Below are 21333 nucleotides of genomic sequence, written 5' to 3'. Positions count from 1 at the left end.
CAATGAACAGGTGCAATAAAATTAAAAGAATACCAGCTTACAAACACACATTAGAAAACGTGTACAGCCTGACTGTAAATGCATTTCACAGTGTAGAAGAAACAGGATACGAGGGGTCCTTGAAGGCAGCACTTGACTGACAGTCCCGCAGTCTAATCCAGGGAGTGAGGACTCAGCAGCTCCGTTATGTGTCGAATCAACGTCGGCTCGGCGCTTACAGGCTGTGACTGAGAAAAACCCTGCCGTACTTCGCTCATTCAGCTCTTAAAGCTCACTTTTTCAGCTCAAGCCGTCGGGCTCCTCGCTACAGATTTGCTCCAGAGCCGGGACTCCGCAGACGTTACGTCGGGACAATGGAATCCAACGTTATCCCGGACAGTGTCCGCCATCAGCGGCTACAGCCGGGCATCGGATTCAGTTCGGGAGCGACCGGGACCCTCCGCTCCTCTCTCCGGCCCGGGGTTACGGTCCCCATCGCACCGTTGCTGTCCTCTCCGGCCTCTCTGGCGGCGTCCTCCGGGCCTCCTCCCCCGCCGCCTCCGCTGCAGCTCCACAGCCTGTACGGCGGAATGGGAGCGGGGCTGGGGCCGGGGGCTAGCGGTCACTGTAACCCGGGGAACCCGGCCGTGCTGAAGGAGGCGGTGGAGGCTGTGGTTCGCAGCTTCGCCAAACACACGCAGGGTTACGGCAGAGGTAATGTCCGCTGCTGACACTGTCCTGGAAATAGCGGCGTTAACGCGTGTCATACTGCTTCAGGCTGTAGCTGGGGAGGGGACTTTTGGAGAGCTGGAAACCACTTTCAGCTGCGCCATTTGTTTGGAAGGAAGGCACAAAAAACCTCCACCACACTTAGAACAAACTCCTGTAATTTCCACCTTTATCTCCGGTGTGTAAACACACCAGTGGTCATTTGCACCTGATGCAATGTTACCGTGAAGTTTCCTTTGATATTCGCTCCAGTCACTCCATCACAGGATTAACATCCAGGGGCTGCAGGGGTTTGCATTTACGAACAATACACTATTGTTCGTAAATTAGCCGTTACACTCATGTTACACGGTAAATAACAAGAATAGACACTGTGGAAATCGATAATAACCTTGAAAAATGAAAGAGCAGTGCCCCTATAAGGCTTTATGTACTTTATATTAAACTTTATATTATTACTTCATGATGTGCAAAATGCACATCATTAGTAATAATTACTTGAAAAATCCAGTTTAATTTAAAGTACTTGACTGATTTCTATCAGAGTTTTCCTAAAACTATCATTAGACCAAAAGCTTAAGTAATGTTAACATGTGTGCCTGTCCCAGGCTAATAGGATTTATTTCCAAAAGATGGTCCCCATGTGTCCCTAACTAACAGCCTCTCCCCCTGCATGCCAGTTAGGCTTCTTAACACAATTATTGGCAGCATTTTTTGAAGACTTTTGGCAGTAAAACACACACACGAGGTGATGTAATTAGGCTTTCCTATACTTTTGCTTTCAAGCGATTAAGTTGCAATTTCAAAAAGGCCTATTAAGTGTATTTAAAGGAGTACTATAAGAAAAAAAAGGGGGGGGGGGCATGTGTGCAAATACACCTTTGGAAAAGATTTCGTTGGACTTTCAAGTGGAGTTGCAGGATGTTCTATGACTGTAGTTTGGATCAGCTTCACATTACATCCTTCGATATCTTCGAGAGTTTCCTGTCTCTTTGCACTTTTGTTATGGAGGAAATCCTCCGAATTGGATAAAAACAGACCAAGAGGCCTTAATAAACCACTGTCACAAGCCTGAATTGGTTTGTTAGCCCCAGTTGCTGCACTACAGGCTGCAGACCCGCAATGCAAATCCAATATCTCGTCATACCTCCAGACTTTAAAATAGAGTAGATTCTGGACAAAAGCTGCAGTGGAAGTACAAAAAACAGTATTTGTAAAATAAGTTTTTTTAAACTTTATGTAAAAAGCATTAAACACACAAAAAAACTGTCTTTAAAGTAGCACCAACTCTTGCCCACATTAATGAGCAGATTTAGGCTGTTTCCGTTTCTTTAGGCTCTCTCTTTATGTAATCCCAGACTGACTTGACTTTGAGATCAGGGCTCCGTGGGGGCCTGACCATCTGTTGCGCCTCTCCTTGTTCGTGTTGACACTGAAGATGGTTCTTTACAACTCTGGCTGTGTCTTTGGACGCATTATCTGTCATCCTGCAGAGCGAGCTTAGGAGAGATCAGGCGCCTCCCTGATGGAAAGCAACCAAAATATTTAAAGTATCTAAAACATTTTAAAACTTTTGATAAAAACTGTGTCACAGAGTAAAAGCAAGAGAGCCGTGTGTGTTTAAAAAATGATTTGGATTGTCCTTCAGGGCTCTATAGTATGGAAAATATGGCTTGTAGTTTGTTGACAGAAGCTTTAATTTTTTGTTTTTAATGTTCGACAAAGTGGCCTGGCCTCCAGAGCAAGATTCAGGCGGTAACTTCGTTCAAATCGTGTTGGCTGCACACATATTTCTCAACAGACCCCAAACCCAAGTAATCATTTATGACTCAGTTGCAGAGTTTGCAGCTTTCCATTGTTGTTTTTGTTTCCTTGTGGATGACATGAACTCCGTTCTCTCGTGTGAGGGCCAGAGTCGAGTGTTTTTCTCCAAGCCTCTCCTCTGAGGTGATGCAGAATTTCCTCTGGGCAGCCACCTAAAATCTTTCCGGAAAACCCTGTGGCATCCTGGAGACGACCTTCCCCTGCACCTTTCCATCTTTGTTTAGAGAGGATGTCGCAGAGCTCGCCTAACGGCTACAGACCAAAACATGTAAACTGCACTAATGATTTGTATTAGTGTGATGTAACAGGGCTTCTTCTTTTATCTGTGTGTCCTGCAGTGAACGTGGTGGAGGCTTTGCAGGAATTTTGGCAGATGAAGCTGACCAGAGGAGCCGACCTGAGGAACGGAGCCCTCGTTGTTTATGAAATGGTCCCGTCCAACAGCCCTCCTTATGTTTGCTATGTTAGCCTTCCAGGCGGCAGCTGCTTTGGAAGTTTCCAGGTGCAGTGTCTGCTTTCTGTTAGCGTGAATATTATGAAATATGCAGTACTGTATGAAAGTCTTTATACTTTGCTTCCAAAGGAGCCGGACTTCCTTGGAATTTTTAAAGCGGGTTTGGACATTGGCTGCTTTTTTACTCCGTTTCAAAGGAACGTTTTTTTATGCATGTCTGCACATAACAGACATCTTACAATTTTAAACTGCTGCCTGTCACAAGAACACATTTCTTTAGTCGAGCATGAAAAATGTGAAAGCTTAGGCATAAAATTGTATATATTTGTGATTTCCAAAGAGCTATTACTGGAAAACTTGGTATACGTCTCGATGGTGCGCAGTGGAGGACAAAAAAGAAGCAGGAAGCCTAAAAAACTATCTAGAGCATATGAACAGTATCTGAAGGTCACATCCTTAAAAAAAACTCTCAAAGACCTGACAGGAGGGATGAACCAGTGCTGTGTCTACACGTAACAGACAACTCGGCAGTTAACCAACCAACCAAGTGTATCTTTAACTACTTTGTTGCTTTCATCCTGCCACAAAAACACATCATTTGTTCAATTTTCTTTAGCCGAGTCTGTAAAAATGCCAACAATAACATAGTTTGACAGGCATAAAGTTATATTTTCATATTAACGAGGTGATTCCCAAACATCTGTTGGCTGAAAACTTGGCATAATGCCTTGACAAAAGAAGTGGCCTAAAAACTATCTACATCAGACGAACGGTATTGGAAAGTTATTTACGTAAGAAATAGAAAGGAATCCAAAAAAGACCTGACAGGACCTGAGAGATGCATCTGGACCTTCAGCTGATCCATCTAATGTTCATTGAAGCCTCATCATAAATGTCCCTGTGGAAGGCTGGCTGTCAAGGAGTCATTCTTAAGGAAGGCTGAGTTATGCCAAATTACATGAGTGTCTACAGTCACGTGTAAAACAAGGTGGAGGCTCTGTCATGGTTTGAGGTTCCATTTCAGTCTGACGGACTTGTGAACGCAGAAAAGTGCCCTTAGATTTTGATTCAACATGCAACACCTTCTGAAAAGGATCCAATTCGCAACAACTTCAGTTTTCAGCACGCACAATGGACCACTATCAGTCATGGATTGGGCTCCCAGGTGCCGTCAACATCATTGGGATCATCTTGACATAAAACCGAACAAAAAGGCAGCCAACATCCAAAGAAACTACTTAAAGAAATGACAAGAAAGCTGCCAAAGCGAGCTCAGGCTGTGTTGAAGAATAAAGGTAGTCATACCAAGTACTGACTTTCGAGGTCATTAACTCTAATTTTCCTTCCCGCTTTCCCATCAACATATAAAAAAACGAGGAGTGGCTCAAGACTTTTTTTGCACGTTACTGTAAAAACACGCCATTGTCTTTGGTTGAACGTCAGTGAATGTGTTGTGGTTTGGTTATTCTGTTGCAAGCATTCCTAAAACCACAAGACCAAATATGGATGCAAGCTCAAAGCCACAAAGAGTCATTTAAAGACCGGCCGGGTTGTCGTTGGCCTTTTGACTGTTTATCTGTCCACTGATACATGCTCTCTTTGCTGTTTGACAGTTCTGTCCCACAAAGGCAGAGGCGAGACGCAGCGCCGCCAAAATCGCCCTGATGAACTCCGTTTTTAACGAACATCCCTCGCGTCGGATTACAGACGACTTCATTGAGAAGAGCGTGAATGAGGCGTTGGCCTCCTTTAATGTAAGTTTAAAAAAAGAACTGCAGAGAACTCAAAGTTGTGTTTGTACGACTGTCAGTCAAGTAGGATGGTCGATTTGAACGCGCTTCCAAAAACATGATGTATTAAGTTAATTTTGCTCAGTTGCTGGCATCATACGCATGGATTGTTTTGTTTTTTTACACATAGTAAATATTATGAAAGTGTATACTATGGATACAAATAGCTGATGCTTCTCAAAATTAAATGAAGGAAAATTACACTGCATTGGACTGACTCCCAAACTCAACACAAATATGTGCCAAATATCTGTAGGGAGATATGAGTAAGTAGCATTTACTATGTGAGCTCAACCTGTGGCTGACTTGACTTTAAGTGCTTGTCTATGCTCACAGGGAAACAGAGAAGAGGCCGACAACCCCAACACAGGGATCGGGGCGTTTCGCTTCATGCTCGAGTCCAATAAAGGAAAGTCCATGCTGGAGTTTCAGGTGCGTGTTTTAAGTAGCTTTTTAAAAAAAACAAACAAAAAGAAAACTTATGATAAATGTAGGCCCAGAGCCTGTATGAGAGTAGCTACATACAGAACACGTATGCATAAAAGTAGCAGTTTTATGTGTAAATGTTCGCCCAAAAGTGATAATATGTAGTTAGTTTGGCCCCACAGTGTTGAATTACTGGTCTCTTATTCTTGGTCTCGGCTGTGTTTGTCTTCCAGGAGCTGATGACTGTGTTCCAGCTGCTGCACTGGAACGGAAGCCTCAAAGCCATGAGAGAACGACAATGTTCCCGACAGGTAAAGCCAACAAATGCCTTCTATTATACAAAAATAGTAACAGTTTTCAGCTACTTTTATTTTATTTTTTTAATGAACAAATTTCCCAGTAATCAGTCACAAAATTAAACCTACTGAGAGGTGAAGTGAAAAAAAAAGAGATTATCTCCACAGTGCAATGTCCTGCTGTTTCTTAGCTCCTCACCAAAATGCAAAACTTGCTCAGGAACAGCTCAAGGACCACAATGAAAAGCCCAAATTCCTATTCTTTTCCCTTTGTAAGAGTCGGGACAGATTCAATCAATCGAGGCCCCACCCAGCAACCCACATATCCAAAACGATCCGCATCCAGCGTCCCAGTGGCAGACACCAAAACACTCCCAAAGAGGTCCTGTGTCCACGCCCAGATGGGCCACAGCTGTTTTGGTGACCAACACAAAATCTGACTGGTGGTTTTAATGTTGTGGCCGATCAGCGTTTAGCAGGGCTTTTTCTCTGTGACAGGACTGTTCTAGATAAATTTGTAGTTATCTTTCTCACCATGAGCAGTGAGTGAAAAAAGAGCAAAAACAAAGCATGTGCCTCCTAAAATATGTGTGTTTCAAAATAATCCCCATTTATCTCAAATTGGGCTTTTGTACAGCCCCTTAGCCCATCCTCTGAAAGTTGTTGTAGCGCCAGTTAGGGTCTCCCTCCTTTTAAGGCAGCCACATGAAGCCGCTTTAAAAGGAGGTGCGGTGTAGTCGAAGCTTTGTGCATGATATGATCATAAAAATGAATTCTTTGCATTTTTCTTCTAATTTAAAACTCTTTTTTGGCATCATACAGAGCCAAGAGTAGAAAAAACTGTCTGCACATACGTTGACCTCTCTTGAGAGACAACAGAGAGTGCCTACAGCCATCTGTGAAATATGGTGGAGGCTCTGTCATGGTTTGGGGCAGCATTTCAGCCAGTGGTGATGGAGGTCTTGTCAAAAATGATGGAATTATGAATGCATGACAGTGTGACAGTGATCACAAACACACTGCCAGTGCAGTGAAAGCATACCTGCATAGAAAAACACACAGCGGAGCACTATCAGGGCCATGGATTGGCCTCCCCACAGGCTGGATTTCAGCATTACTGCAGCAGTGTGGGATCATCTAAAGATAGCGAACATCCAAAATAGAGCTTTTCATGTTTTTCAAGAAGTCTAGAGGACAAATAAGAATAAAGGTGGTCCAAATGTTGACTTTCAACCTTGTTAGGATTGTACAACTCTGTTTCTGTCTTATATATACTGTATTTCTGTGCATGTTTACTGTGCTTATTTCACATTTTCACCAAAAATTATAAAGAAATTTCATGTCTTATGAAATTTAAAATGAAGTTTTATTAGGTTCAGCATCAGAATCTGAATAACTCGAGGAATATCTAATTGGGAATGCTGTTTCCCACTATCACATCTTCTGACTCTAAATGACTTTCTGGCTGAACTTGCAGGAGGTGCTGGCTCACTACTCCCATCGGGCTCTGGATGATGACATGCGCACTCAGATGGCCGCCGACTGGGTGAACCGAGAGCAGAGCGTAGCGGGCACCATCGCGCAGGAGCTGGCCACGACAGAGCGGGAACTAGAGGACGCCAGGCTGGCGGGCAGAGAACTGCGTTTTTACAAAGAGAAGAAGGACATCCTCATGTTAGCTGTGGGTCAGCTCAGTGCAGCCAACACCGCCACTCTGCCATCACACTAAACCAACCGTATGGAAACATGCCTTCACACTCCGTAGGATTCCTGGTAACAGTACTGATCACTTCATAGGTGACTTCTCAGAACGTTTTAGGTTTTGTTTTGTTTCGTGTACCAGGTAATCAAGCCTTGACTTACAGTATGCACATCTTGTCCATAAAACAAATACTAGCCGCTATAGCCCGTTACCTCTTTGTGCCTAGTAATTACAGGATGACAGTGCTTTTTTTCTAGATGCCTGTAAAAGTGCTCGGCATTCAATGTGACTGGGATTTACATGTTTTGTTTTCATTATTTCATACTGTACTTACTCAAAGTAGACCTATGGAGACAAAACCTTTATGGATCAGTGAATGTACGGGGCATAAAATGACCCATCAGACCAAAACCTAATGAGGTATAGCTCCTGTGTTTCTTCTCGGCTTTGGTTTGTTTTGGTTGGTTGTAGTATTTGGGATGGGAAGATGCCAAAATTGATGATGCAAGAAGCCTGTGTTTGTTCATGAATAAAGCACAGGAACAGAGGTCACCCACTCAGCAAGATATGAATGAAGGGGATAAAAGATCCCAGCTAATATCACCGGTTTTCTGTAATGGATGTGCAACCTGCTCCTACAGGTTTTTTATGGGAAGCAGCCTCTAATAATACTAGACTTCCAGTAAGCACAGAAATACGCTTATTGACTCATGTAATAATAATTTGTGGGTAATTTGCAAAAGAAGAAACATGTCAGCAGGTAATTGATGCTCTGACAGCAGCTCAGGTTAAAAAAAAAGATCAAATATTAAACCACCACTATGCCGTTGTACTTCAGCTTTTCTTGCAAAGGCATTTTTTAAAGCTTCGTCTCTTGCTTGGCGACGATGACACTAGCCGAATGTATCATTTTTAATGCGTTATCAGCAAAAAGGACCTGCAAAGCAACACGACTTACAAAAACTGCAAAATCTGCTCTTGTGATGCAGATTGTGTTGGTCAGCTAGTGGAGTTCAAACAAAGTGAGTGTTTGTTAGGACTTAAATGTAGGTCAGGGTCTCAGCAGTTAAAAAATGGAGGCCAGAGAATGAGTTGGGCTTTTTTTCTCTTTTTTTTTTTTTAAAAGCTGAACCATCAGTTTTGAGTCATTGTAGTCAGAACAGTGCCAGCTTCTGTGGTCTAAGTTTTTTTTGAGATACTGGAAGAAGGAATTGGGTTTTGGCAGTGTTATAATGTCTGCATGCCAAAAAAATGTAATATAACAGGCATTTATTACCATTTTTTTCCCCGTAAATGTCATAACTTTATATTTGTTCGTCTTTATAAAATGCATTTTTATATGTTGTAGGGATAAAGGCGTTTTAACAAGCAGCATTAAAAAGACCCCACACAAGTTTTAATTGATGTGATATGGTTCTTTTGGATGTAATGAAAGTCAGACAACAGGAGGGCTCGTTCTTGCTGCTGAATGCTGGATTATTAGCAGGAGCAGAACCCGATTATACGAAATATAAAGAAAGAACAAACAAAGAAAAAGTGCAGGAAGTTTCTATAACTCATCTCTGGAGTCTTTGTGCCTTTATGAAAATGGTAGCTAGCAATGTTTGAACAGTCCTCTTTACACATGCGGTTAATTTCTTACTGTTACAGAATTTTAAAAGAATAGTTCAAACATTTGGGGGAAATTTACTCTAAGAATTTGATTGACGTTACACGAAGGGCGGTCTGGTTAATATGAAGCTAAATAAAGCCGCTTCGCCATAGATTAGCATAAAGACTGAAAACGGATGTAAACAAGTTCCCACACTCGGCCCCAAAGGTAACAAAATCTGACCAATGTTACTTCATTGGTCTGAATCACAGACTGTATAAAAAAGATGGACATAGCTTCTCTGCTAATATAGAAGCTTGTGAGCTACCAATGTATAGCAAACGTTGAATGGCTCTTTGCAGAAATGGATAAAGGTGTGTTCATGTCAAAGTGTTAGACAGCTGATGACAAGGAAATGATCTGCCTTCACAGAGCTTTCTGATTGGCAGAGCTAGCTAAATTTCAACTTAACTTGAAATTTCAAGTTAGGAATGGCGATTTTTAAAAAATTTTTTCCAGCAAACAAGCCCCTGTAGTCTGAAAAGTGAAGCCAGTGCAGAAGTGCCTTCAACCTGCATTCTTTATAATTGTCAACTCCTCTGGAATGACTGACCCCAGTCACTACTTTCCTTATGTCATTGTGGTCCCTTTTAACACACAGCATGATGTCTGTTGGTAAATTATGAGCTGGTGTTGACTATGATAAAATACGGTGTGTGCTAGACCAGGACTGTTGTGGAGGGCCGGATCAATAAGCTGAACTACTTTCTGCTCAGTATTCATTTTTATCTCTTCATAAGCTTATTGATCCAGCCGTCCACAACAGTCCCAGTTTCTCACCACTTGTTTGTTATGTCTGGTATCAAAACAGTCCAAAATGCCAAATGCAGGGCTTCCAAACCAGTGAGTGATGACATGGTGGCTACGTCCGTCTTTTAATTACAGTCTGAAGTGGCATCTGTGCTGGGTAATACTTCCAGTACCTGCAGAGTGTTTTATTCAAATAATTTCCTTAATATGCTACATGGCGATTGTGAAGGATGTATTTAATATTATTACCTTTGGTATAAATTTATAAACATTATATACTGATTCTGTTTCTGTTTTCTTTTTTTGTGCCCACTTTGCAGCATATGTGTGTGGTGCAAATATAAAAATGTTGACTTTGCAGTTCTCTTTAATTAATAATGCAAATTTATAATTGACAGAAAAAGTCATCTTTATATATCCTGGTTAATATCTTCAACTTTTTCAAATGTGTAAATTTCAAATCAGTAAATTTTAAACTTGGTACTAAACAGATTGCCAGGATTTCATATGCAGAAACACTTTCAGGGATTTTATCCTTCTTTGACTCAATTAAGAAAAGTAAATGTGATTAATGAGGAAATCTCAAGCAGTGTTTTAATGAACTGCTTAACGGGAAGGAGGCTGAGGCTGTTTGTTTCAATTTAGATGCTCAACTTCTGGTTTGTTTGGTTTTTATAGTTTGTTTGTTTTTATAGCCACAAGCCATTAATCTCAAGGCTCCTTCTGTAAAAATGCCTTTGATCTTTCTTTGTTATCAATATAATTGAAGTTTTTTTTAACCGTATGTTTGTTTTTTGCCATTTGTTTGCTAAAAAACTGTTTTGGCTCTACATGTTTTTGTTTTTTTGTTTTTTTTTGCTTTGATGCATGATGTGTTGATTAAGTTCTGGTTTTATATGTTTCATATTCTATACAGTATTGTTTTATAAGAGTGTTTCTCGAGGTCCTTACTGTTTGTATTTTCTATGAACATTTTGTATTCCATGTTTATACTTTTAGTAGATTTATATGTATATGTAATAAATTTGCTGTTACAAATGGCACTGTGTCGAGCCACTTGTTTTCAGTGACTGAAAATCAAGGCCACACACACACACACACACACACAGTGGTAATAATTTAATATTCCAAATTAATAAAAATGCATATTCCAGATTTTTAGAGTATAAAAGCACTGATTTCATTCACTTTATTTTTTTTAAATTATGCAATAACTTGCAAATGCCACCAGAAGGCATAACAGCCTTCCACCCACAATCTTAGTTAGGCATCGTAGGCATCAAAACCAAACACGATTAACATTACAGAGCAATACTGGTGCATTTATCTTTCCTCTTTCAGAGCCCACAAGAGTTATCAAAGTAAAAACAACTTTAATAGACTAATTGCCTCTATTACCTCAGATGATCAAAGGACTTGATACCCCTGTCCAGGTTGCTCAGGATCTTGAATGGCAGCATCACCAACTGGATAGGGAGCTGCGCCTGACTGGGATCACTTGGTTCTCATGGGGGTCATTTTAGGAGATTTAGGAGATTGAACCATTAAGTTCAATCTCCTAAATCTGGGTGACATATAAATCAAATGATGCAGCCAAGATGATCGCATGGGATCCAGACTGTTGTCCATACTGCCATCAACGAAATGCTACCCTACCGTGTGCAGGACAGAAAGAAAGAGGGAGAGCTTTTAACCTGAATCCTTTAGAATCCTAAATGAGACTACAACCCCACTGACTACCTAACCACAACTAAGCTACTCAGTACCTGGACTGTGTTTGTGAAACTAATTAATTATGTTTGTTATTATTAAATTAAAATAAATTAATAATAAGTTGTTTGGAATTTTTCTTTTTTTTTTTTTTGGAAAATTGTGTCCAGAAGCATTAAAAAATAATTAAATTCAATTCTAGCTGAAATGAACTCGTTTTTCACATAATGTTCTTTAAAATCCGACATTTAATATCATACCAGAAAAAATTAAATTAAATTAAATTAAATTAAATTATTTTTTTTGTTTTATACTTCCGGTACACAACATCGGAAGAGGCGGGGTTTTATTGTGCTGCGCTCCCCCTGCGTTGGTCATTCAACATGGCAGCGGGACCAATTTCAGAAAGAAACCAAGGTAAACTCATCATTAAACTCTGTTTTGTTTCTTTGCACTTCTCATTCATAAAAGTGCTGGTACATTTCACCGGAACCGGCTTATTTTTACGTACCGACTGCCTCCTTTAGACAGCAGTTTGTGATAAACAAATGGCAGATCACATGGAAACATTGAGTTGTCGCTAGCTTAGCATGTCGCTGATTTTCCTTTGCAAACAGACTTTTTAATCCGTTTACTTGTTACTTATATAGAAGCCAGTTCAGCGATGGTTTTTGGTTGTTTTAAAGTGCGACTCTTCCAAACAAATTAGCAGCAGACTTAACGTCTAGTTGACCAACAACTACAAGTAGCCGAAGAAGCTAACAACATAGCTTATAGCTTGACTCGGCGGTCATGTTAAACATATTAAACGTCTTTGTTTCGTATCGTGCTGATTTTATACGGGGCTATTTTATTTCTTGATGTGGGTATACAGATATAGGTATTTTAGATGTAAACACTAAACGTGAGTTTCCTGATTAAATATTGTACACGTATAATAAATGTGAGGAGAGTGTGAGAGGCAATAAAGGAACTTTAAGAAGAAGCAAGTAAATAATTTATAAATCTTTTATCCGGTCACAACGCATAGTTATCTGTACACATCTTCTGGCTGAATTATATTAACAGGCCTTCCAAAGGACACAAGCGACTGGATCTCACTGATTAACTAATTTATTTCCAAATATTAGCTATTTTTCTATTCTTGAAGTTTCTCCATCGACTTTTACTTTAATGTCACGTGTGTCCACTGAAAAAGAGATTGACGACCTGTGATGACGCACTGATCATTATGAGGTTTATTTTCTCTTCATGTTTTAGACGCCACTGTATATGTTGGTGGTTTGGATGAGAAAGTGTCTGAGCCGTTACTATGGGAGCTTTTCCTGCAGGCTGGTCCTGTGGTCAACACACACATGCCCAAAGACAGAGTCACAGGCCAACATCAAGGTAAGTAATCAGATCACCTTTTTGGTACGTGTTTTGAAGGATCACTAAAAACAAGCTCATCTAACAGTTTTTGCTACTTTCTCAGGCTATGGCTTTGTGGAGTTCCTCAGTGAAGAGGATGCCGACTATGCCATCAAAATCATGAATATGATAAAGCTCTATGGCAAACCGATCAGGGTTAATAAAGCTTCTGCACACAACAAAAACCTGGATGTCGGTGCTAACATCTTCATCGGTAACCTGGACCCAGAGATTGATGAGAAACTGCTCTACGACACGTTCAGTGCCTTTGGTGTGATCCTCCAGACGCCAAAGATCATGAGAGACCCAGACACCGGCAACTCTAAGGGTTATGCTTTCATCAATTTTGCCAGCTTCGATGCATCCGATGCCGCCATTGAGGCCATGAACGGCCAGTACCTCTGCAACAGGCCCATCACAGTGTCGTATGCCTTCAAGAAAGATTCCAAAGGAGAGCGTCACGGCTCGGCCGCAGAGCGACTCCTGGCCGCTCAGAATCCTCTCTCCCAGGCAGACAGGCCTCACCAGCTGTTTGCAGATGCTCCTCCACCGCCAACGGCTCCAACGCCAGTCCTGACCACGCTGGGAGCTGCGATGGCCATTCCAGGTAAGCAAATGGAAGTTGTTTTATTGCATTTTGGGCATTTGAACATTGCTGTGGGGTGTTACACAACATTTCAGGCACCGTTCATCAGGTAATGTGGAAAAATCTTGTTTCCGTTAATAAGAAGTTAATAGGTGTCGATTTTAAGTGATTAGCTTACAAGATGAATTTGGGTTTCTGGTACAACTTGACCTACTTCCAGGAAAAAGAAGTAATCAAACTGGAGTGGTCTAAGAATAAAAGTTGTTCCTCATACGTTTTAATCTCTTTTTACATTATGCTCACATGGAACTTCCTGTAGTTTACTTTACATCTGAATGGTTGGACATTAAATAAAAAGAGCAGTATCTATTACACAGAGTTTGTCCAGTGGGCTGTGATGATATATTTTAAATAGTTTTGTCTGTCTAAGAGAACGATGCAGTACTTGAATGATTATCTTAGAATTGCTGTTCAACAGCCAGCCCCATCTTGGGCTCGTTATTCATGGCAGTTAATTATATTACTCTGTTAAACTATCGATTAAAGTACAAACGGCGTCAGTTAAACTTAATTTACGAAAGCGTGAGTTTGCCTTCTTTTGCACACACACAATCCAATTGTTGACCAGATCCTGTTTGGAAATAGACAGGACGTTATACCTGCTGCTCATGCTTCCTGTACGCTCAGTTATTGTGATCATTTTATTCTAAGAAGTAATAAATTCTGAGTAATTAGCAGGTGATATGCCGGTCATGTTGTTGTGCTTCCTTTTGTTCTTCTCGGGATAATCTCTAAACAGCAGCAGTATGTGATTAATTGTTATAGATTACAGGCTGTCATGGGAGTAGATGAGTTTCCATCATGAGCATTAAGATGATGTAGGAAGTGTGTCTGTGCTGCTCTGGATGATGCCTCTTTTATCAGTAGGTGATAAAGAGATTATTTTTAATCTAACTAATCTTGATCAGTGTGTGGAGTAAAGTGAACATGACAGCTGACAGATTGGTCCTTTAATGAAGTTCTTCATAGATATTACATTAGCTACCATGGGTAGATCATTATAAGTCACATTGCTCTGCTCAAATGTGAAATATGAGACTCACTTTGCAAATGCAACCTGTTTGCGTGCAGGCATGCCACCTCCTGGTGCTTTCCCTCCTGTTCCTCCACCTGGATCGATACCTCCATCAATGCCCCCTGCTATGGCTATACCACCAGTAGCTGTGACACCAGGCCCGCAGGGTGGTGGCGGACCTCCACCCGGACCACCACCGTTCCCTCCTGGCAGCATGCATCCAGGTAAAGCTACATTTATGCTTTCAATGTGTTTCCATATTCATTCCTTGTGGAAAGTAATGCAGTAGTACGTTATAAAAGTTTAGATATGTATATTTACATGCTTTTTATGTAGTTCTTGTACATATGAGCCTGCATGACGTTATCAGTTATAGATTACCTGTGTTTGGCGTATTTAAATATACCTGGAGTTTCACTCTTACCAGTTTGGTCCATGTGGACAAATGTTAAGCTTGAGCTTGCTTTGTTGCTGCCATGCAGGTATGCCTCAGATGCCCATGCCTCCTCCTGCTCCTCCTGGCATGGTGCCTCCGCCTCCTGCTCCACCAGGATCAAACCCCCGGGCACCGCCGCCCCCCAGCATGCCTCCACCCCCACCTATGGGCATGCCTCCCAGAGCGCCATATGGGCCTCCCACAGGTAAGCGCTGTGGCATCTCCTTCAGTCTTTGTTGTCTAATAAAAGTTTCTCTGAGCACCAAAATAAAAGGAAAAGTCCTTCAAAGAAACATTTCCCTGTAAAAAGAATCATTGAAGGGTTCTCTCCGTAACACAACTGATATTATGCATTGAAAATGGTTTTGCTGTCTTGCGCTCAGGTTGCGTTGTTGTTGATGAAACACATTGATAATTTAGCATATAAAATAAACATTTGAGCTGTGAGATGATTTGGAAAGCAGTCAAATGTTCATTGACTCATGCTGATGCCTGTGAAGGTACCCTACTAAAATTTGTGAGCCAAGCCTTAAAAAATGTATTATTGCGGGCCTTTTATACATTGCTGTTACACCAGCCAGCTGTGGCACAAAATCTGGGCTCTGATACCCAGAAGAAAGGATATGGGAAGGAAGCTGAATAAGATGTAACATCATGTTGGGCGGCATGGCAAGACAGCAGTTAGCACTGTTGCGTCATGGCAAGAAGGTTTCTGGTGTGAACCCCGGCTCCTGGTAGCGTTTTACAGCGGTTTTATCAGACTGTGACCACTTGTTCTCTCTCTCTCAGGCCCTCCTGTCCCTCCAGGCATGAGAGGGCCTCCTCCTCCCATGCCTCCACCTGGCTATGGTGCCGGTCCTCCTCGACCACCTCCCTTTGGCTTCCAGAGAGGACCTCCGATGCCACCGAGGCCCCCAGGTGTCCCCCCACGGGCTCCTCTGAGAGCACCGATGCCATCGTAATTCCTGTTAGATAACTGTCTGTCATTTTGCTTTTTTTAAAAAAACGCATCCTTAGGCTTAGTTTGTATGCGTGAGAGTAATTTAACCACCTGTTTGTATTTGGGGTTTTTTTGGTCATTGTACAGATGAACAACAAATAAAAAATTTTAGTACAATTCTTTACTGTTTTTATTTACTCTGACAACAAAACACAGCATCAAATAACAGACTTGTGGCTCTAAAAGGGACACAGATCAGATGTTGCTTTCAAAGTATAGTTTTATTCCTCCCGGAGCATCTGTGTGCTCAGAAATCTTATAGAAGAATTGTTGGAACTATTGCTCCTAGGTGAGCTGTTGTGGGGGCATGGGAGGAGGTCCGGGGGGTGTATCCAGGACAGCTGGAGGAACTGGAAACTGCTGGAATGACAGTGTCACTGTGCCTAGTGAAGACATACACTGAGAGGGTCCTTTAAGCTTGAATGAAATTTACAGCTGCCCACATGGATAAACCAAACTCCTCCTGGATGAAGGTTTTATGATCAGAGGAGACAAAAATTGAGTAAAGGTGAGGATTTCACACCTAACAACAGCACCAGCTGTCAAGCATGGTGGTGGTAGCATCATGCTGTGTGGCTGTTTTGCTAGCAGTGGTACTGGTACACTGCACAAAGTGTATAGAAAAATGAAGAAGGCGTATTACTTCAAACCAAGTCCTAGATGTTTTTAACTTGTACACAGTTGCGTGTTCCAACAGGACAATGATTCCACGCACATCAAAACTGGATTTGAATGGATAAAGCAGGCTAACCTTCTGGAAAGCCCAACCTCAAGCCTGCTGAAAATCTGTGGGCTACAATTTAAAGCTGGGTCGGTACCAGGAAACTTACCAGTTTAAATGAACTACCAATTCTGCCAAGAAGCATGAGCAAATATCGAGCTAGAATTATGCCAGAAGTTTGCTGATTGCTACCAAAAACACTGTGCAATTTGAAAAGGCTCACTTAACTAAGCATTAGTGGGGATTATGTACACAGGAAAATGGCGAGAATGATTTTTCCAGAGTTAACATTTTCATCTAAGAATAATTTTTACTCATTTTGGATTGTAATCATTTCGATTGGCCACTGGAGTTGAACAGAGAAAAAAAAAACGGAGGAAATTCCTAAGTTTCCTAAGTTTCCTTTCTGCTGCTGTCCCGCAGTGGAACAGAGACAACTGTCAGCGGTGAGCCAGGTAAGTGAGTAAAGTGCTTAATAATGATTTCATTTAGGATAAAATGGGGATTTTTTTGTTTATCTGAAAGGTAACGCCTGTAAGTAACATTAAAGCTTGCGAGTTTGTGACAAGGTTGGTTAGGGGGGAGCAAGCATGGGAGAAGGCGCTGGATCCGGGGAAGGGAGTGTGGTATCAGTGTGCATGTGTGCGTGCGTGTCGGGGTGTGTGTCCTGAGTTCAGCCTGAGAAAGTGTCCTTTCGCCTGTTAAGTATGGAACTCCAAAGTGTTCAAAATTAAATAAATAAATAGGTCAAGATGAAATAAATAACTATGTGAATAAATAAGACACAGATATGTAATGTGAGAATGATATTGTGAAATAATGGAACACATTTTGAAAACAATGCTCATTATTGTGAAACATATTACATTCTGCTATATATATTTTCTTATTATTGTGAAATATTATTTCATGGTCATTATTTTTCACAATAACAGAGATTATTCCTGAGGCATTTTATTTATTTCCAGCCGTTTATATTCCAAAATGACCTTTTTTCAAAGTCAGTCTTTATTTCAAAATCCCGTTTTTCCCGATGGTCTATTTATTTCATAATGCGACTTTTCAGCAGAATGACTTTGTCTGTCAATCAAGAAAGACAGGGCGGAGCCAGTTGTGTGATTGGTTGCTCCTTTACTCAGACATAAGTAATAGCACATGAATTGTCGATTTAGGTTTAATGGTGCAATGCGTCTCCTATGCAGCTGGCGGCAGTATGCAGCTCAAAATAAACTTAAGGCACCGACAAATGCAAAACACTGGGCGCGAATAACGTTACAGGTGTATCAATTCTTGTGAAGGGCATGGCTGCAGGAAACAAGTCCGTTTCTGAGTTACTCAGAGAACTTGCTAACCGCTTAGATTGAACGTCTTCACCTCAGTCTGCGTATTGCAGCAGTGTACTGGAGATGAAGTGGTCCCTGGTCCAAGTTCTCATCACAACCTCACAGTGTTAACGTTAGCAAATGCTAACGCTATCACAGCTAGCTCCACTCCACGAAACGCTGTTCAGGGTAAGTAACGATATGTTATTATTGCTTGGTTAGTCTGTCCGTCTGGCAAAAATGAGCTTTTTAATCAGTTTAGTCACAATTTTTTTTTAATACTGTTTTTTATCATAGCAAAGAATTCTATAAATTAGGTAAGAGAAAATAATTGTCTTCTGGGTTAATGTCTGTATTACTATTTACATTGTTGTAGGTAATAGTTATTCATGACTGTTTTAAAGTGGCTTATCTTCTGTGCTAATATGGAAGACAAGTAATCTATGTGAAAGAAAAGAAAGCAATTTTAGTTCAACGTAGTGATTTTGTAAGTGGGTATAATTTGAAAATGCTTTTACTAGTACAGTGGATGTTCTTTAAATATTTAACATTTAAAGTGTGTGTCACTTTACAGACTCCAACTTCAGTTTTGGTTTGGTCTCACCGTTGTAGGTCATAACACAAACAAGTCGTCAAGTCAAGCAGCTGAGGAAAGGGCTTAAGGAAACCATGGTATGGCCGCTTCTGACAGAAAGATTCAAAAGATTCAAAATAATGAATATAGGATGTCATTATAGTTTAAAACAATCTTCTGTTGCAGCATCTTGTGCACAACAAAAAGCCCTCATCAAGTTTTGGACAGGATGGGAAGTCTTGCCGAGAAATGACTGTGGAAGTGGTCAACAGCAATCTTCCAAAGTCTTCCACCGGTTTTGAAGTACTACGTCTTCCTGCACACTACTGTACCTATGAGTCATTTCTAATGGACATTCAGGTGTGTCTCAACTCTACTGACTCAGGTTTTGGTCTGGTTTACGATTGATTCCATAACCACATGGTAAAATTAGACCATTTCTTCTTTCTTGCATCACATTACTGTACTCGGTGTTCAAAGAAACGGACAATCTAGTGAGTTCTAGTTCTTTTTAATACACTTGACAGTGAAAAATACAGAGTACAGGTGTGCATTTATGGCTTTTTTAATATAAACTGATGAAGAGTTCAGATATCAAAATCAGTTGTTCACTGTACATTATAAATTACACAATATGTTTTGTTTATACTCGCTACTGATACAAAAAAAATTTCTAGAAAAAATTATTTGAATTAAGATGTTACACTACTCTACTGTGTTCATTGTATTAAATCTGCTCAGAGTTGACATGTACTGTATATCCAACCAAGAAATGAATATCATTAAAGTGACAGCTGTATAAAACAAATCCTGTTTTATAGCCACTCACTGTTTTGTTGAAAATGAAATTGGTTATGCTGTTTTGAGTCAGTATTAGCTACAAAGCTGTAGAATCTGACCATCGGGAAAAACGGGATTTTGAAATAAAGACTGACTTTGAAAAAAGGTCATTTTGGACTAAAAACGGCTGGAAATAAATAAAATGCCTCAGGAATAATCTCTGTTATTGTGAAAAATAATGACCATGAAATAATATTTCACAATAATAAGTAAATTTATATAGCAGAATGCAATATATTTCACAATAATGAGCATTTTTTTCAAAATGTGTTCCATTATTTCACAATATCATTCTCACATTACATATCTGTGTCTTATTTATTCACATAGTTATTTATTTCATCTTGACCTATTTATTTATTTAATTTTGAACACTTTGGAGTTCCATAGGTTAAGCAAAGGTCAACATTATGAGTAATTAGCAGACAGCATTAAGGTATATATGTCACTAAACTAAATTTAGCATTGCTCAATAGCTGCTTTTAGGTAGTATAATTGACCAGGCTAGTGTGTTTTTAACAAATCCGGTGCACCAGTTTTTTATCCAAAAAGGTCTGTGAACACATGTGTTTTACACCAAATTGAGGCATGCAAATCCACTTTTTTTAACCTAATGTGTTCTGTTATAAATGTGTGTTTTATTGTGGATTGACGTTTGTGGATGTTTCACCTGTTGAGCTAGAAAGCACGCCTGCTTTACTCTGAATTGTAAAGTATACATGGTTGCAGTTTTAGACGTTTCTTAAGCCCCTAATGTATTAGATTGGTATTATACAAACTTCCGACTGCTGCAACGTTGAGTTTGCCCTTACTATTATTATTTATTTTTTATATTCATTCACATTATCAGAATATAACACGAGATTGTAAGACACACATGGAATATATTTGTGTTTTTTGTTCAATTTTGTAAGAATTTGTACTGAAAAATATCCTTTTCATATCATTAAGGATGCCAGCTGTGCATATGAAGTGCAGAGAACAACAGAAGTACATATGTTTTGAAGGCCAACTGACCTACTGATCGTTTTTGGATTGCGGTGAGTAAAAAAACATTAAGGTTTTCAGCGTGTTTCGTAGTGTGAATCAGTCAAGCTTTGATGATGATGTTATAATAGCTGCTATACCAAATGTTTAGGTTTATTTTGTTCAGTTTATTTAATTTCACTTTTTTTTTTGCTTGTTCTGGTGTTTATTTCAAATGTGTAATGCAATTGTATTATGTTCACAGTTGCCAAGGAGTTCAACATCCCAAGCATATGGCTTCTCTAAGATACTTGATCCAACTGTGAAGGATATGAAAATCCCGGAGAGGGATGGAGTTAAGGTTCCCCCGTATGACCCAGTACATGGAACTTGGTCTTCACTGCCTGTTTGGTTTTGTAGAGACTTCCTTATGTGATGGATGTTAAACAGTCTTGCATTCTAAGCTCATTGCAGTACTTCAATACATGTGAAAATTTCTCTGTTGATATTATGCATGATGTCTTGGAGGGAGTGGCACAATATGAAATGAAACTGATTACGTTACATGATCAGTATACAACATCAAAGGAAGTGGGCAGGAGAATTAAGAGCTTTAACTATGGCTACATGGAACAAAACAACAAACCACCTACAGTGAAGTTGGGAGAGGACTCAATCGACTTGGGGTTAAACGCCATCCAGTCCTGGTGTTTACTTCGGAATCTACCACTAATCTTTAGAGACATAGTTTGTCCAAATGGTCAGCACTGGTATTTGCTACTGCTGTTGCTTCAAATAGTGAATATTGTATTTTCACCAGTGTTATCAAAAGGCATCAGTATTTTCTTGAAACACCTGATTGCCGAACACCACAGGTTATTCAAACGTTTGTTTCCATACAAGAAGCTGTGTGTCTCAATGAGCATTCGAATGGTTTTCAAATTCTGTGCACAAGAGACGGACCTCATGTAATTTATGTCAAAGAGCTTTTCTGCTGTAAAGCATTTGATTTACAACAAGCAGTTACAGTTTTTGTATTGTACCATACTGTTTCCTCCGAATAATAAAGGTGGCTGTTAAAATAAAAATATT

The 21333-nt window shown here is 40.2% G+C and overlaps 2 protein-coding genes and 1 long non-coding RNA gene across 3 annotated transcripts; all 3 read left to right on the top strand.

Moving 5' to 3' along the window:
• The first annotated feature begins 134 nt into the window (after positions 1 to 134).
• lix1l (limb and CNS expressed 1 like) lies at positions 135 to 8736 on the top strand. Its single transcript, XM_026155596.2, has 6 exons — positions 135 to 693; positions 2871 to 3034; positions 4600 to 4740; positions 5113 to 5208; positions 5436 to 5513; positions 6976 to 8736. Exons 1-6 carry the CDS (start codon positions 354 to 356, stop codon positions 7225 to 7227), a joined length of 1071 nt encoding a protein of 356 aa, XP_026011381.1. The 5' UTR covers positions 135 to 353; the 3' UTR covers positions 7228 to 8736.
• A 2876-nt stretch (positions 8737 to 11612) lies between these two features.
• sf3b4 (splicing factor 3b, subunit 4) lies at positions 11613 to 15935 on the top strand. The gene is made up of 6 exons (XM_026157247.2): positions 11613 to 11728; positions 12572 to 12700; positions 12786 to 13328; positions 14439 to 14606; positions 14865 to 15023; positions 15608 to 15935. Exons 1-6 carry the CDS (start codon positions 11695 to 11697, stop codon positions 15778 to 15780), a joined length of 1206 nt encoding a protein of 401 aa, XP_026013032.1. The 5' UTR covers positions 11613 to 11694; the 3' UTR covers positions 15781 to 15935.
• Positions 15936 to 17813: 1878 nt separating this feature from the next.
• LOC145423780 (uncharacterized) lies at positions 17814 to 19243 on the top strand. The gene is made up of 3 exons (XR_013904816.1): positions 17814 to 18050; positions 18436 to 18533; positions 18622 to 19243. It is a non-coding gene; the product is annotated as an uncharacterized LOC145423780 (long non-coding RNA).
• Positions 19244 to 21333: the final 2090 nt, after the last annotated feature.

The sequence above is a fragment of the Astatotilapia calliptera genome, chromosome 22 (assembly GCF_964374335.1).
Source record: "Astatotilapia calliptera chromosome 22, fAstCal68.1, whole genome shotgun sequence".
In the NCBI taxonomy this organism is placed as follows: domain Eukaryota; kingdom Metazoa; phylum Chordata; class Actinopteri; order Cichliformes; family Cichlidae; genus Astatotilapia; species Astatotilapia calliptera.
Note: the sequence above shows the minus strand (reverse complement) of the source record. Positions and strands in the feature narration are given on the sequence as shown.